This window comes from Geotrypetes seraphini, chromosome 10 (genome assembly GCF_902459505.1).
Source record: "Geotrypetes seraphini chromosome 10, aGeoSer1.1, whole genome shotgun sequence".
NCBI classification, from domain to species: Eukaryota; Metazoa; Chordata; class Amphibia; order Gymnophiona; family Dermophiidae; genus Geotrypetes; species Geotrypetes seraphini.
In genome coordinates this window covers 22,532,815-22,547,866 of record NC_047093.1, presented here as the reverse complement: position 1 = coordinate 22,547,866, position 15,052 = coordinate 22,532,815, and the positions used below count along the sequence as shown (strand labels likewise).

At 43.8% G+C, this 15,052-nt stretch overlaps 1 protein-coding gene across 2 annotated transcripts in view; it reads left to right on the top strand.

Annotated features, from left to right (window-relative positions):
• The window catches only part of HLF (HLF transcription factor, PAR bZIP family member), a 58,590-nt gene extending 53,453 nt beyond the window's left edge, over positions 1–5,137 (top strand). The window contains exons 3-4 of one of the 2 annotated variants that reach the window (XM_033962439.1): positions 1,031–1,251; positions 4,545–5,137. In XM_033962439.1, the coding sequence (XP_033818330.1) occupies positions 1,031–1,251; positions 4,545–4,760 (437 nt within the window). In that variant the 3' untranslated portion in view covers positions 4,761–5,137. Of the gene's footprint in view, positions 1–1,030; positions 1,252–4,541 lie in introns of both variants that reach the window. The other variant, XM_033962438.1, reaches the window with a different exon arrangement.
• Positions 5,138–15,052: the final 9,915 nt, after the last annotated feature.

Sequence of the window (15,052 nt, the reverse complement as noted above, 5' to 3'; positions counted from 1 at the left end):
AGACGATAATGAAAAATTGGAAAAAATTGTAATAACTTGAATTATAGTTTTTGGTGGGAGTCCGTTTGTCAAATTTATAAGTTTGAAAACATTTTTTTCTTTACAGAGGGGTCATCATAGTAAATGTAAGGAAATATGGGACCCATTAACAAAATATTGCAAGTTATGATATGGTAATATTAATTTTCTTTGGTTTATGAAAGATTGGTATACATATCCAGGATGGGGGGAGGGAAAGGGAGGGTGGGAGGTGGGATTTAATAATTGTATAGTATTTGATTGAATCAAAGTGCAATTGGATATATTACAGTGGTGCCTCGCATAACGAACGCCTCACACAACGAACTTCATTTCTTGATTCACACAACGAACTTCGTTTCACACAACGAAGTCGCCCGAGCTGCCGATGTATTGCATCCTTCCGCGCAGGCACTGCAGGCAGTCGTTAGTCACTGCGCTTAACTGCCCTCTCTCACTGTATACAGTCGTCCTTTTAAGATAAACTCAATATTTTTTATAGATCATGGCTTCTAGAAAAAGCAGGAAGGTGATTTCTGTTGAAATGAAACGGGAAATAATTAGAAGGAGTGAATGTGGGGTAAAACAGTGTGACCTCGTCAAAGAGTTTGGCCTCAGCAAGACCACCATTTTCACCATTTTGACAAATTTATCTTTTTTTATGTCATCTTAGCATATTTTATGCTGCAGAACGAATTATTTTTTTTAACATGTATTGTTATGGGAAAACGCGTTTCACATAACGAACTTTTCGCATAACAAACTTGCTCCTGGAACGAATTAAGTTCGTTGTGTGAGGCACCACTGTACTTGTTTGTTTAGCTGTTTGCACTATGTATCTGATTTTAAAATGAATAAAGAATTTATTTAAAAAAAAAACCAAAACATCATGAGGATAGAAGAGACAAAAAAAAAAAAAAAAAATTCCTGGGGAAACGAAGAACGTAATGGGAAAATTTTCTTTCGAAAAAGAAAACCCTTATATTCCTCTTTTTTTTGGCATTGCTTGTAGGTCACATTTTGCCATCCAGTCGCAACACACCAAGCCCCATCGACCCGGAAACCATTCAAGTTCCTGTGGGTTATGAACCAGACCCTGCAGATCTTGCGCTCTCCAGTATCCCGGGGCAGGAGATGTTTGATCCTCGCAAATGCAAGTTCTCGGAGGAGGAGCTCAAACCACAGCCGATGATCAAAAAAGCTCGCAAAGTCTTCATCACAGAAGAGTTGAAGGTAAATTGGAACTGGTAACCAGGCTGGGAGTGCAGAAAGGGTGCTAGTTTCCATGCAAGCATCATTTTAAAGTTTAGGTGGCATTTTCATCTACTTGTTGCTGAATCTGTTGCCCAATAGCATTCTGGGATATGTAGTTCTTTTTATATTAAGAGTTTACTGAGGACAGGGAGTAAATGCGACGATGAAGATATCTTAATGACTGTGGAGTCGTTTGGTCTTTCTGTTTCCGCTGCTGCTACTAGCAGTTGTGCAACATGCATTCATTCGGTGCTGTATAGGTTAGGTTTGTTTGGTTTAGATTTATTTGGGGATTTCATTTTATTTGGGTGAAAAAAACGTTTCCCCCCCCCATTTCGAGGGACAGTGTCATCCATATTGCACTCTTTTTGCTCAAACAGGGCACCCTGGGGATTTTCTAGTTATTTCAGATTAAAAATGAAATGAGTGACTTAGGAAATATTGTATCGGTACTAGGGAACCACATTTGGAAACCGCTGACATTTTTGGCGGTATAGAAAATTTTAAAATAAATAAAAATTTGTTTATACCTTATACACTCGACTATAAACTGAAATATGTTGCCCCCCCCAAAAAAAAAAGTCCAAAAATTGGGACCTTGGCTTATAGTCAGCTTGGCACAATATTTTGTCATTTCCCCCTCCCCTTGCAGTGTGTTAACATGCCTCTCCCCCCTCCTCTCCTATTGTGATCGGTATTTCTCCTTATCAGTATTCCTGGATGTTGACACAGACATAGAAGTAACTATGAGTAGGACCAACTGGGGCGGGGGCTCTTGATTGACTGGAAAATCATAAAGACAAAATGGATCAGGTGATTTACCCAGAGGGCTTTTTGCTTGTTTGTTTCAGGCTAGATGAACGTCTTCTCAATTCCAGTTCATGGATATTTGAGTTGACCTAAATTATTAGGGGCAATTATGAATTGGCTTGGTTAAATCTGAGGTTATTGATGCTAATATGTGCAGATCTGAGGTATTTGAGCATGAATTATTAAGGGAACAATATTTAACTGGTGGTGGTCCAGTATTTCTTTAAATTCTGGCTGCTGCCGCGTTGAATTAGGCCTAGATATTCAGAGACAGCCCCAATCTGGGTGTTGCTACTGAAAGTGTGAATCTGAGGCAGGCACCAGGAGTTACCCGGGTACTCTCAGATTCAGCGATGGCACCTGGGTAGACATCAAGTTAACTCAGGACATCCTTAAGCCTAACTGGATATTGCTATGGTGTCAGACATTAGATTAGGGCTCCTTAACCAGGTTGAACCCTCCCTGCTCAGTTAACCAGAGTTGAATATTGCCCCATAAATATTTTAAAGGTGACTGAGAAATTGTGAATATTTGCACCTGAACACAGGTAAAAAAAAATCAAACAAACCAAAAATCCTTCCAATCAATTGATCTTTACCCGTTTGATTCCACCTCCCTCCTTTTAGAATCAATAGGAGGAAATATTTTTTCATTCGGAGAATAGTTAAGCTCTGGAACGCATTTCCAGAGGTTGTGGTAAGAGCGGATAGCATAGCTGGTTTTAAGAAAGGTTTGGACAATTTTCTGGAGGAAAAGTCCCTAGTCTGTTATTGACAAAGACAGGGGGGAAGCCACTGCTTGCCCTGGATCGGTAGCATGGAATGTTGCTACTCTTTGGGATTCTAGAATCTTGTTACTCTCTGGCATTCCAGAATCTTGCTATTTTTTGAGATTCTATATGGAATGTTGCTATTCTTTGGGTTTTAGCCAAGTACTAGTGACCTGGATTGGCCACCCGTGAGAACAGGCTACTGGACTAGATGGACCATTGATCTGACCCAGTAAGGCTATTCTTATGTTCTTATGAGAGTGAGAATGAGGTTTATCCAAAACTTCGCCCCAGCTGAAATCCAAGGCTACCAACATTCATTCTTCTGTTATAGCATCGGGAGCAGTGCGGAGCGTTCGCAGGCCGCTTCTGTGGTTTTGTAAAAGTGTGTGTGGGGGGGTTATTTTGGTTTGATCCCATCCTCTTGCTAAAGCTCTATCCCATGCTTTTGAATTCTGTCATTGCTTACAAATCTGGGTCAGTCGGGGGGGGGGGGGGAAGATAAAGTTTTCAAGTCCAAGTTAAAAGCCCACCTCTTTGAGAGTTCTTTCAACTCCTAACTCCTCTCACCTTGGGTTCTACATCCCCAACTCTATATGTCATGTCTATCTGTCCAAGTTAGATTGTAAGCTCTTCTGAGCAGGGACCGTCTATTAAATGTCAAAATGTACAGCGCTGTGTAAACCTTTCAGCGCTATATAAGTGATAAATAGTAGCAGTGGTGTTAAATTTGAGGACTTGGGTCTCAATTCTGTAATGCCGCCCAGATTTAAGCACCCAAAAATAATGCTCAAAGCTGGATGCCGTTTATACAGTAGTACTTTGGGTATGAGGATTTGCAAAATCGGTGCCTCGGAAACCGAGCATGGCTCGATTTACGAGCACCCCCCCCCCCCCGGCAATCCGGCACCCCCCCTGCCTCGAACCGGCACCCCCCCGCCACGATCTGACCCCCCCCCCCGACACAATTGGGCACCCCCCCTCCCCCCGCCGCTTCTTACCCTCATCTGGGCACTCTTGAAGATCGGCCCTCGTCTGCTGGGCCATGAGCATCTGAGCATGCTCAAGGCCTGCGAGTTCACGTTCTGAACGTGAACGTGAACTTGCAGGCCTTGAGCAGGCTCAGATGCTCAAGGCCCAGCAGACGAGGAGTCCGATCTTCTAGAGTTCCCAGATGAGGGTAAGAAGCGCCGGGGGGGTGCCCAATTGTGTCGGGGGGATGTCGGATCATGTAGGGGGGGTGCCCAATCGTGTCGGGGGGGTCGGATCGTGTCGGGGGGGGTGCCCAATCGTGTCGGGGGGTGCCGGTTCGAGGCAGGGGGGGTGCCGCATCGCAGGGGGGGGTGCCTGATCGCAGGTGGGGGCCTTCGAGGGGAGCAATGCCGGTTCTCGGGGGGGAGGGAACGCATCAAAGCGAGTTTTACATTATTTCCCATGGGGAAACTCGCTTTGATAAACGAGCATTTTGGATTACGAGCATGCTCCTGGAACGGATTATGCTCGTAATCCAAGGTAGTACTGTATATAGAATTAGGGAGGGGCGGTTGTATTGTTCTTTTAAGGTTAATCCCTGTCAATTAAGACATTCCTTTTGAGAAAGAGAGAGAGGGAAAAAAAAACAAAAAACTGAGCCATTGGCGTTCTTGTTCTGAAATCTAATCTTTTCTGTTATCTTCATTTCATTCCTGAGCAGGATGACAAATACTGGGCAAGGCGCAAGAAGAATAACATGGCTGCCAAACGCTCGCGAGACGCCCGGCGGCTGAAGGAGAACCAGATAGCCATCCGTGCGTCTTTCCTGGAGAAAGAGAACTCTGCCTTGCGTCTCGAGGTGTCTGACTTACGGAGGGAGCTGAGCAAGTGTAAGAGCGCGCTTGTTAAATACGAGGCGAGGCATGGGCCTCTGTAGACGGCTTCTCTTCGGCCTCTGAATGGTTGGACAATGGCGTTTCCTCTTCGACAGCTCCGCACCCAAACCGATCTTTTTTTTCTCATTAGCACTTTACCGGAAGCCGAAACAAACTGACTGAATATTATTAACATATGTTTCTATATTTTTTTTGTTTGTTGCGTGCAAATGTATCTCGGCGCTTCCTGGTCTCTGAAGCCCGTCTTCAAGGAGGCTAAAGCGTGCGAGAACCTCCAGAAGGAAACTGTTCTTTATTGATGTCACTGAATCGATTCTGTGTTCCACCTCTCCCTCGCTCTCTGGCACGGAAAAATTTCCAGTGAAAAAAAAAAAAAGCCCTCCCATTAAAAAAAATACAGTGGTACCTCGGTTTACGAGTGCACCAGTTTGCGAGTGTTTTGCAAAACGAGCAAAACATTCGCAATATTGGTGCCTCGCAAACCGAGCTTACCTCGATGTACGAGCACCTCCCCCCTGCTATCCGGCATCCCCCGCGTGATCCGGCACCCCTCCGCTCGCGTCACCCCCCCCCCCTCCGCCGTGATCCGATATCCTCCATACCCATCACCCACCCGAACGTATCACTTATCCCCCCCCCATCTGGCATCCGGCACCAAGGCACAGGACATGCCGGTGCCAGTGCCCGAAGATCTCTCATCCTTTTTGCTGGGCCTTGAGCATCTGCGCATGCTCAAGGCCTTAATTCCTGCTCTCTCCGAGATTCTCGAGATCTCCAAGAATCTCGGAGAGAGTAGGAACTAAGGCCATGAGCATGCGCAGATGCTCAAGGCCCAGCAAAAAGGATGCGAGATCTTCGGGCACCGGCATGTCCTGTGCCTTGGTGCCGGGTGCCAATGGGGGGGTAAGTGATGCGTTTGGGTGGGTGTTGGGATGGGGAGGATATCGGATCGCGGCGTTTGGGGGGGGGGGCGATTCGAGCAGGGGAGGATTCCGGATCATGCGGGGGGGGGAGCAATGCCGGTTCGCGGGGGGGGGGGAGGTAGAGCAGTGCCACTGGCCTCGGGGGGGGGGGAACGAATCAAGCGAGTTTCCCTTACTTTCTATGGGGAAACTCGCTTTGATATATGAGTAATTTGGTTTACGAGCATGCTTCTGGAACAAATTATGCTCGTAAACCAAGGTACCACTGTATATATATATATATACAATTTCATTTAAAAAAAAGCTAATTTATAAATAAATATATATATATGTATGAAAATGTAGAAATACACTGCAGAGAAAAGATATTTAACTTATTAGCTGCTTTTATTGTATTTTTTTAAAACATTTTTGGTGGTATTATATTTGTCTTCAGAATGTAAAGTGCTGTTAGAATTTAATTTGCTGTACTTAAGAGTCTATATTTACTGATTTTTCTATCTGCTAAGGTTCTTTTCGTTTTCAGAGACCTTTTCATGGGTAGGAACATAATTCTTAAGACAGGGTTTGTTTTGTAAGAATTTTTTTTTGCATATCTTTGTTTTTACCTGAAGCAATAATCCTGTGTATGACGAGGCATGCTAGATTTCCTGTAGTATGTGGGATGATCAGTGACGGGACTAAATCGCGCGAGACAACGGCGCGCCGACAACTGAGCGCAAGGTTGACGGCGCGCCGAAGGAAAGCACTATTTTAAAGGGCTCCGACGGGGGTGTGGCGTTGTGGGGGGTTTGGGGGGTTGTAACCCCCCACATTATACTTAAAACTGAACTTTTTCCCTAAAAAACAGGCAAAAAGTTCAGTTTCAAGTATAATGAGGGGGGTTACAACCCCCCAAACCCCCCACAACGCCAGCGCGATGTCTGTTAAGTAAAATAGGGGGGTTCCCCACCAACACCCCCCCGTCGGAACCCTTTAAAATAGTGCTTTTCTTCGGCGCGCCGTCAGCCTTGCGCTCAGTTGTCGGCGCGCCGTTGTCTCGCGCGATTTTGTCTATGAACCGGGATGATCTCCTGCTTTTCAGTCAGAGTAAAGGCTCGCAGATAGGGTTACCTGCTGTCCAGATTGACCTGAGCCTGTCCTCTTTTTAGAGCAGTGGTTCCCAACCCTGTCCTGGAGGACCACCAGCCAGTTGGGTTTTCGGGATAGCCCTAATGAATATGCATGAGAGAGATTTGCATACAATGGAGGTAGAAACTACAATGTTCTTGACTTTTTTTCCCCCCCCTTTTATTTCTTGCAAAAATCTTCAACACCCAAAACTTATCCGCATTAGATTGCAATAATGTTTAACGGACCCGACACGGGCCGTGTTTCGGCAAACAAGCCTTCTTCAAGGGTTCCGGAGTGATGGGCTGACGAAATATGCAAATGTGGAGCAAAATGGTTCGAATCTTGAAGAAACTAATTGATGCGAAGTCTGAAGCGAAAATACACAGTTGAACTCTGCGCGCAGCAGGGGGGTCAAGAAGGAGCAGGGAGGGGCAGAGAGGAGGACAGGTGTTGGCACTCCAACCAAAATAGCGCACGGGGTGGACCGCCCCCCTCCCTCATTCTTCCCTTGCATGTGATAGAATAGGGCATAGGATAGATCTGTGTATAACTTCTAATTACTGTCAGTTAAGTGCTTCTTAATGTCGGTAATCGATCGTTAGAGCCATTTAGCCAATTACAGTGGTGCCTCGCATAACGAACGCCTCGCACAGCGAACGCTGCGCACAACGAACTTCATGTCTTGCTTCCTACAACGAACTTCGTTTCACACAACGAAGTCGCCCGAGCTGCATCCTTCCGCGCAGGCACTGCGCTTAACTGCCCTCTCTCCGCCTGGCTCCCTGTGCAGTGGCGGACCGTCGGCTCGCAGGGGCCCGGCGCCTACTGCTGATGCGTTGGGGGGGGCGGAGCTACTCTCGCCGCTTCCCCGATGCTAGAAAAAAAAAAAATGAACAGTTAAGTCCCAGTTTTTGCCGCTGAGACTCTGCCCTCTCTCACTGTAAAATTAGACTCTACTTAGTCTGTCTTTAAATTTAAAAAATGTGTGTTGTTTTAAAAAACAATTATGTTTTTAGATGTATCTAAATAAAAATAATAACCAAAAATTTATCTTTTTTTATGTCATCTTAGCATATTTTATGCTGCAGAACGAATTATTTTTTTTAACATGTATTGTTATGGGAAAACACGTTTCACATAACGAACTTTTCGCATAACAAACTTGCTCCTGGAACCAATTAAGTTCGTTGTGTGAGACACCACTGTACTTTACACGCAGATTGCCAAAATTGAGTGCTTAACTGCTGGTGATGATACAGAATCTAGGGGTATTTTCCTCTGTGCTAACTGCAGCTTGATTACCCCATGCTAATGCAGCAGTTAATGCAAGACCTGCAGGGAAAAATGTGTTACCTCGTTAAATCTGCAGCTATTGCGGTGTCAGGTCAAAAGCGCGCCGGGACAAAGGCGCGTGCAGACAACTGAGCGCAATGCGGAGGCACGCGCCGAAGAAAATGACTGCTTTAAAGGGCTCCGACGGGGGGTGGGGTGGGGGAACCCCCCACTTTACTTTATACAGATCGCGCCGCATTGTGGGGGCGTGTGGGGGGTTGTAACCCCCCACATTTTACTGAAAACTTCACTTTTTCCCTAAAAAACAGGGGAAACAGTTAAGTTTCCAGTATAATGAGGGTGGTTACCCCTCACAAACCCCCCACAACGCCGCCGCGATCTGTATTAAGTAAAGTGGAGGGGGGTTCCCCAACAAACCCCCCCGTCGGAGCCCCTAAAAACACTCTTTTTCTTCGGCGCGTGCTTCCATCTTGCGCTCAGTTGTCGGCGCGCCTTTGTCTTCGGCGGTTTTGTCTATGAAACCGCTATTGCATGTTAATTTTTTTTGTGCTAAGCCACGGTAACTGCAAAATCTAATGCATTTTAGTCAAAAGACCCCATTTATCCCACATATAAACTAGTTTCTGCGTTTTGCAGCATTTCCAGCACATGCAAACTACTGTGGCTTGCGAGTCTCGCGCAAAAACGCTGCGCAACTAGGATGCAAAAAGTGTAGCGTAACACAGCATTTCTACGGTAATGCACACGTGCAAGTTCTTCATTAATGCTTGGAAATGAATGCAGAACTCTTTTTCACGTCACTAACATGAAACTTAGAAACTGACGACGGATAAAGACCCATATGGCCCATGAAATCTGTACATCCGATGCAATTACTACACCTTTGCGGTCCATCTCAATACAGTTTAGTGCCCTGGCTCTTAGGTGATTTGTCCTGCCAAGGTCTGAGTTCTTTTTTTGGCTGTGAAATAAGGTTTACATCCAAATAACTTTTTGAGGTAGCTTAACTTTGCAGAGTCACCACTGCCCCTGGGAGCAGCCGTTTTGTTACAACAGTAGCAGAAGAGTGCGTGATTGGCCGAGCGTTCTTCTGTGGCGGTGGCGCAAAATGGCTCCTCCAGGAGAAATAAGCCATCCTGGAGGAAAGCTGTAGGTCAAAAACATATTGTCCAGCTCAGCAAAGGGACCAGTTTTGCCTGGCTAGACATTAAGGGGCTCCTTTTACTAAGCTGCGATAGCGATTTTAGCGTGCGTTAAACCGCGCTACATGGCTAGAACTAACGCCAGCTCAATGCTAAGGTCTAGTGCACGCTAAAACCGCTTTCACAGCTTAGTAAAAGGAGCCTTAACCTTTTCCTATCGTAATAAATTTTACGTTACGCTGGTTCCAGTCGTAATTATTTTAGCAAAGTTTTGTATTATTCACCGTTATCCTTTACGGCTATTGTAAACATAATGTAAATAAGTCATAAGTCTGTCAATTCAAATATTTTGTGTTCCTGGCTCTTTATTAGTCCATACAGACTATTTATCCACGAAGGCAACAACATTTTTGGAATGTCCCGTCATCCGGGACACACGAGAGGAAAAGGTTAAGCCATCTTGAAATTTCTTTTAGGATGAGATTTCCACTAACAAATTAATTTTTAATTTTTTGCTTTATTATTGCTGCCAATTTTGTGATAACAGCAAAGAACTTTTTAAAAATCACCAAGAAGCTATAGAGCCAACTTGACTCTTTGGTATGCTTAAGAAATTCTGGTTTTCACGTGACAAAATATGGAGTATTTGATGAGCTGATTGTTTTGGAATTCTGTTTGGTTTTAGTTATGTGCTTTTTATGTTTATGTAGTATTTTATTTTTTTGTATAAAGTAGATTTCTGAACATGAATGTAAAAGGACACTGGTGTATTTCATAAAGGCAGTTGGTGATGTCATAAACCGTGGTTAAGCCGATCAAGCCAATGTTTACTATAGACCAAAAGAAAGAGAGATTTAAGGCATGTAAAGTTTATACAGAGTAATTATAATACTTTTTTGTACAGTATTTTTCAAATACAAATACCATGTATTTTGAAAGACATATATATGGGAAAGAAAAAAATAAAAAAAAATCAATGTTTAAACTATAAAGATTGTATGTTCATCAATTTATGCAAAGGTAACTTTGGGACTTTTGATGATATATGGGTCGGTACGTATGCTGCACTTATAAACATTACATAAGCAATTTCTACTATTGGTACAATCTCTTATCCTTGGGATGATAGACTACTGCAACATACTATACCTACCTTGTCCTGCGACTATGATGAAGCAATTGCAGACAATACAGAATACAACCCTGAGACTTGACTATTTCCTAAAAAAATATGACCATATCACAGAGGCATACCATGATTCGCACTGGCTTCCAATAGAAGTGAGAGTGCACGTCAAATTCTACTGCTTACTTTACAAGGCTCTCAACGGAATAACCGACTAAATCAATCCTCCTCAACCAGACACAGAAGATCCCACTCACTATTCACTCACCCATCATCCAAAGATGTCAAACGAAAAAAACTTTATGATAACCTAATAGCCTCCAAAGCTGCTAAACTCTGTTATCTTCGACTACAGACTACAAAGCCTTCAGGAGAGATATTAAAACCATAGTCTTCAAAAAACACATAAAACCTATCCAGCACAACCAATCCCAACCCAATATCCAACACTCTATTTACCCTTAGATCTCTCTATAATACTCTTCTATCTACCAAACGTTATCTAAAACCCATAATTTCACCCTATTCTTATCTCCTAAAGACCTCCACTTCCCTTTGGTAACTCTTTACCTTAAAAATTCTATGTCATTGCTTATTCTATTCCTTCAAATTTTGAATGTAATTTTTGTTTTAGTTTGGATGTAATCCGCCTTGAACCGCAAGGTAATGGCGGAATAGAAATCGCTAATGTAATGTAATGTAATAAGTACCCACTTGCTACAGAAATACAGATTCCTAAACAATTTTAGGAAAAAATTCTTTACAGCAGAAAAATTAAACCAACTTCCTCATTAGGGGAGTTAAACTGAAACAAAAAAAGGAGATCAATCGGAAGAAAAATAAAATTAGCACTTAGGGCTCCTTTTACGAAGCCGTGGTAGCGGTTTAGTGTGCGTAATAGCGCACGCTAAACCGCCGGCTGCGCTAGCCGCTACCGCCTCCTCTTGAGCAGGCGGTAGTTTTTCGGCTAGCGCGGGGTTTAGCGCATGATGAAAAGTGGTGCGTGCGCTAACGCGGCTTCGTAAAAGGAGCCCAAAGGCGCACCAGGGCCTTAATGCGCGGAATAGCGTGCGCTAAATTGCCGCACGCACTATCACCTCCTTTTGAACAGGCAGTGGATTTTTGGCTAGCGCGCGCTAATCTGGAGCGTGTGTTAAAAACGCTAGCTCACCTTTGTAAAAGGAGCCCTTCTAGCCCTAACACTAATACAGCGTATAATCCTATACTTCCACCATTTTAATGCTTGATAATCTTCTTTAGATCTATAAAGGCTTTTAACTGCTCTGGATCAAAAAATACATATAGTGGTACCTCGGTTTACGAGTGTACAGGTTTGAAGTGTTTTGCAAGACGAGCAAAACATTTGCAAAATCGGTGCCTCGGAAACTGAGCATGGCTCGATTTACGAGCGCCCTCCACCCCCCCCCCCCCCCCCCGGCAATCTGGCACCCTCCCGACGCGATTGGCATGCCCCCGCCATGGTCCGGCATCCCCCCCCACGCGATTGGGCACCCCCCCCGCCACGATCCGGCACCCCCCCTCCGACGCTTCTTACCCTCATCTGGGCACTGGCACCGGCATGTCCAGTGCTTGGTGCCGGTGCCCGAAGATCTGCCTCCTCTTCTGCTAGGCCTTGAGCATCTGAGCATGCTCAAGGCCTGCGAGTTCATGTTCAGATGAGGGTAAGAAGCGTCGGGGGGGTGCCGGATCTTGGCAGGGGGGGGGGGTGCCCAATCGCGTCGGGAATGCCGGATCGTGGCAGGGGGGTGCCCAATCACGTCGGGGGGTGCCGGATCGTGGCAGGGGGTGCCCAATCGCGTGGCGGGGAGGTGCCCGATCGCAGGGGGGGGGCCTTCGGGGGGAAGAATGCTGGTTCTCGTGTGTGGGGGGGAACGCATCAAAGCGAGTTTCCATTATTTCCTATGGGGAAACTCACTTTGATAAATGAGCAGTTTGGATTACGAGCATGCTCCTGGAACGGATTATGCTCGTAATCCAAGGTACCACTGTACTTTAAACCTCCAAATTTTACCAAGCATTTGCATGGATAACATAATCAATATATAGTGCCAAGATTAACCGTCTCTTGCCTATATGCTAGCAAAGCTCTCCTTTGATCTTGTGTTATCTTAGCAACGTCAGGATAAATCCAAACCCTTTGGCCAAAGAAGGAAACGTTCAAATTACGGAAATATAATTTCAATACATTATTCAAATCTCGTTCAAATACGAAGGAAGCCACTAAAGTTGACCGAGATGAAATATCTAATTCAGACTCTCAAAATTGCTGAAATATTATTTAAATCCAATTTCTCATGTTGAATAACTGATGTAATATTCTCTCCTTACTACGTTCAAGTAATAAACATTTAAAGGTGGAATCATGTCGGAGGAAAAATTTAATATTTCAGTCAGGTATTTCTTGAACATATCCAAGGGGGAAATAGCAAGATCGTGTGGAAAATTAAAAAGGTTCAGTCTCCTGTTATAATTTTCCATTTGCTCTATTTTTCTTTGCAAATTTATTTGATCTGTAAACACATTATTTTTAAATTCCTGTAAGGGTTGAACATCAGCTAAAACTTGTTGCCATGCGGCAACAGCCCCGAAGCCCTTTAAATCTCTGTGGGCTTCGGGGGCCATTACCGCGGCTTTGTAAAACAGGCCCTAAATTTTGTAAAAGCCATGTCAGTTTAGAGGGACTTCCATGTTACAAATACTTTAACCCTTTCAGGACCAAGGGACATATTTGTCCCATAACTTTAAAATCCTATAAATTTTGATTGGGATAGTCTACAGTTCTAAATTTGATATGTACGGATTCCATATGATACTGCCTTTATGTAAACAAACTGGTTCCGACATTCATTCATTAGCGTCGTTGCCAGATTGACGAGAAGATTCACTTGCCACACTGTCCATAAGCCAGAAGTGTGATTTTTTAAATAAAAATAATGATATTTCACAAAAAAAATCAATTTTTTGGCATCTGCAAGCCTTTTTACCATAAAAATGTCGTCAAAACCACAAAAATTGGCCTACGATCCTTATGGTCCTGAAAGGGTTAAAGAACATTTGCATTAAGAACTGCTGTACTGTGTATTTGCTTGACCCTTTCCAAAATATCCTGCTTTTTGGTGCTCATATTTTTTTTGAAGAAGGCTGTGGAAATGACAGTATCCTCTGCAAATTCGGTTCTTTATACCGGCTGTTTAGTCCTTATGTTCTCATATACTGAATGTGGTTTTACCTTGTATGTGGCATATATGGAGGGGAATTTTGATATGATGGCCAAATCCGAGTTTGGACATTTTGTGGAACTTGGATCATTTCCCAAAATGCTAGGATTAGGGGTCATCTATTGAAGCTACAAAGTAGTAGATTTAAAATAAACGGGAGAAAATATTTCTTCACTTAACATGTAATTAAACTCTGGAATTCATTGCCAGAGAATGTGGTAAAAGCAGTTAGCGTAGCAGGGTTTAAAAAAGATTTGGCTAACTTCCTAAAAGAGAAGTCCATAAGCAATTATCAAGATGTATATGGGGAAATCCACTGCTTATTCCTAGGATAAATAGCATATAATATGTTTTCCACTTTGGGATCTTGCCAGGGCATTTGTGATCTGAGTTGGCCACTGATGGAAACAGGATATTGTTCGTTTATTTATCTCCCGCCCTTATCCAGGGCGAGTAACACTTTTAAATACAAAATAATACATTACATTTAACATACAGATCACATCAACACAACCATCACTCTAACCAAAATATACACATAGAACTACAAATAACATACAAATTGCTTCAACAACAAGCATCTGTATACATCAGAATATAAAAATGCCTATGATATACAAGTCACTACCATGATGAGTATCATTAAAATGATTCAAAATGTTGTGTGATCGTGGCACCGAGGTACCCTCCTCTTCAAACCCAGCATGCACCCAAAAAGAGGGAGAAAAAGCCTCAGACTAATGTGGGAGTATACAACCAAAAGGTACAAATCAAAACTGCTTTTGATACTTTCACTGGCAAAAAAACCCAACAGGTTTAGAAAAGGGCAAAGTCACCCGGAGGCACGTTCAAGGACTTAGCTGACAAAAGACGACATGAGCTCCAACGCTGTCTCATCTTCTCCAATCTTCCCATTTGGGTTTGAAGGGGGGGGGCACCTCGGTGTCACGATCACACAAAATTTTGAATCATTATATGAACATACTAGTCTTATAGCCCGTTACATTAACGGGTGCTAGAATATATGTGTGTGTGTCTGTCTTTATTTCTTTCTCTCTCTCCTTAGCCGCTTTCTGTATTTCTGTCTTTCTTTTTCCTCGGCTGTCCACCACCACCCCTTGCCTGCTCCCCACGCACCGGGACACGGACCACAGTTGAAGGTAAAACAAGACGTGGATGACCCGTTTCAGAATTTTGAGTTCACACCTGGGGACGTCTACAATGAACTGGCAAGGCTAAAGATGTTCTGGCGGAACCGTTGGCAGTGCTCTTCAATCTCTCACTAAGTACGGGGAAAGTTCCGTTAGACTGGAAAACAGCCAACGTCGTTCCTCTACATAAAAAGGGTTGCAAGGCTGAGGCTGCGAACTATAGACCGGTAAGCCTCACCTCAATAGTGTGTAAACTCATGGAAACACTAATTAAGTATAAATTAGATACGATCCTGAACGAGGGAAATCTCCGGGATCCCAGCCAACATGGATTCACCAAGGGTAG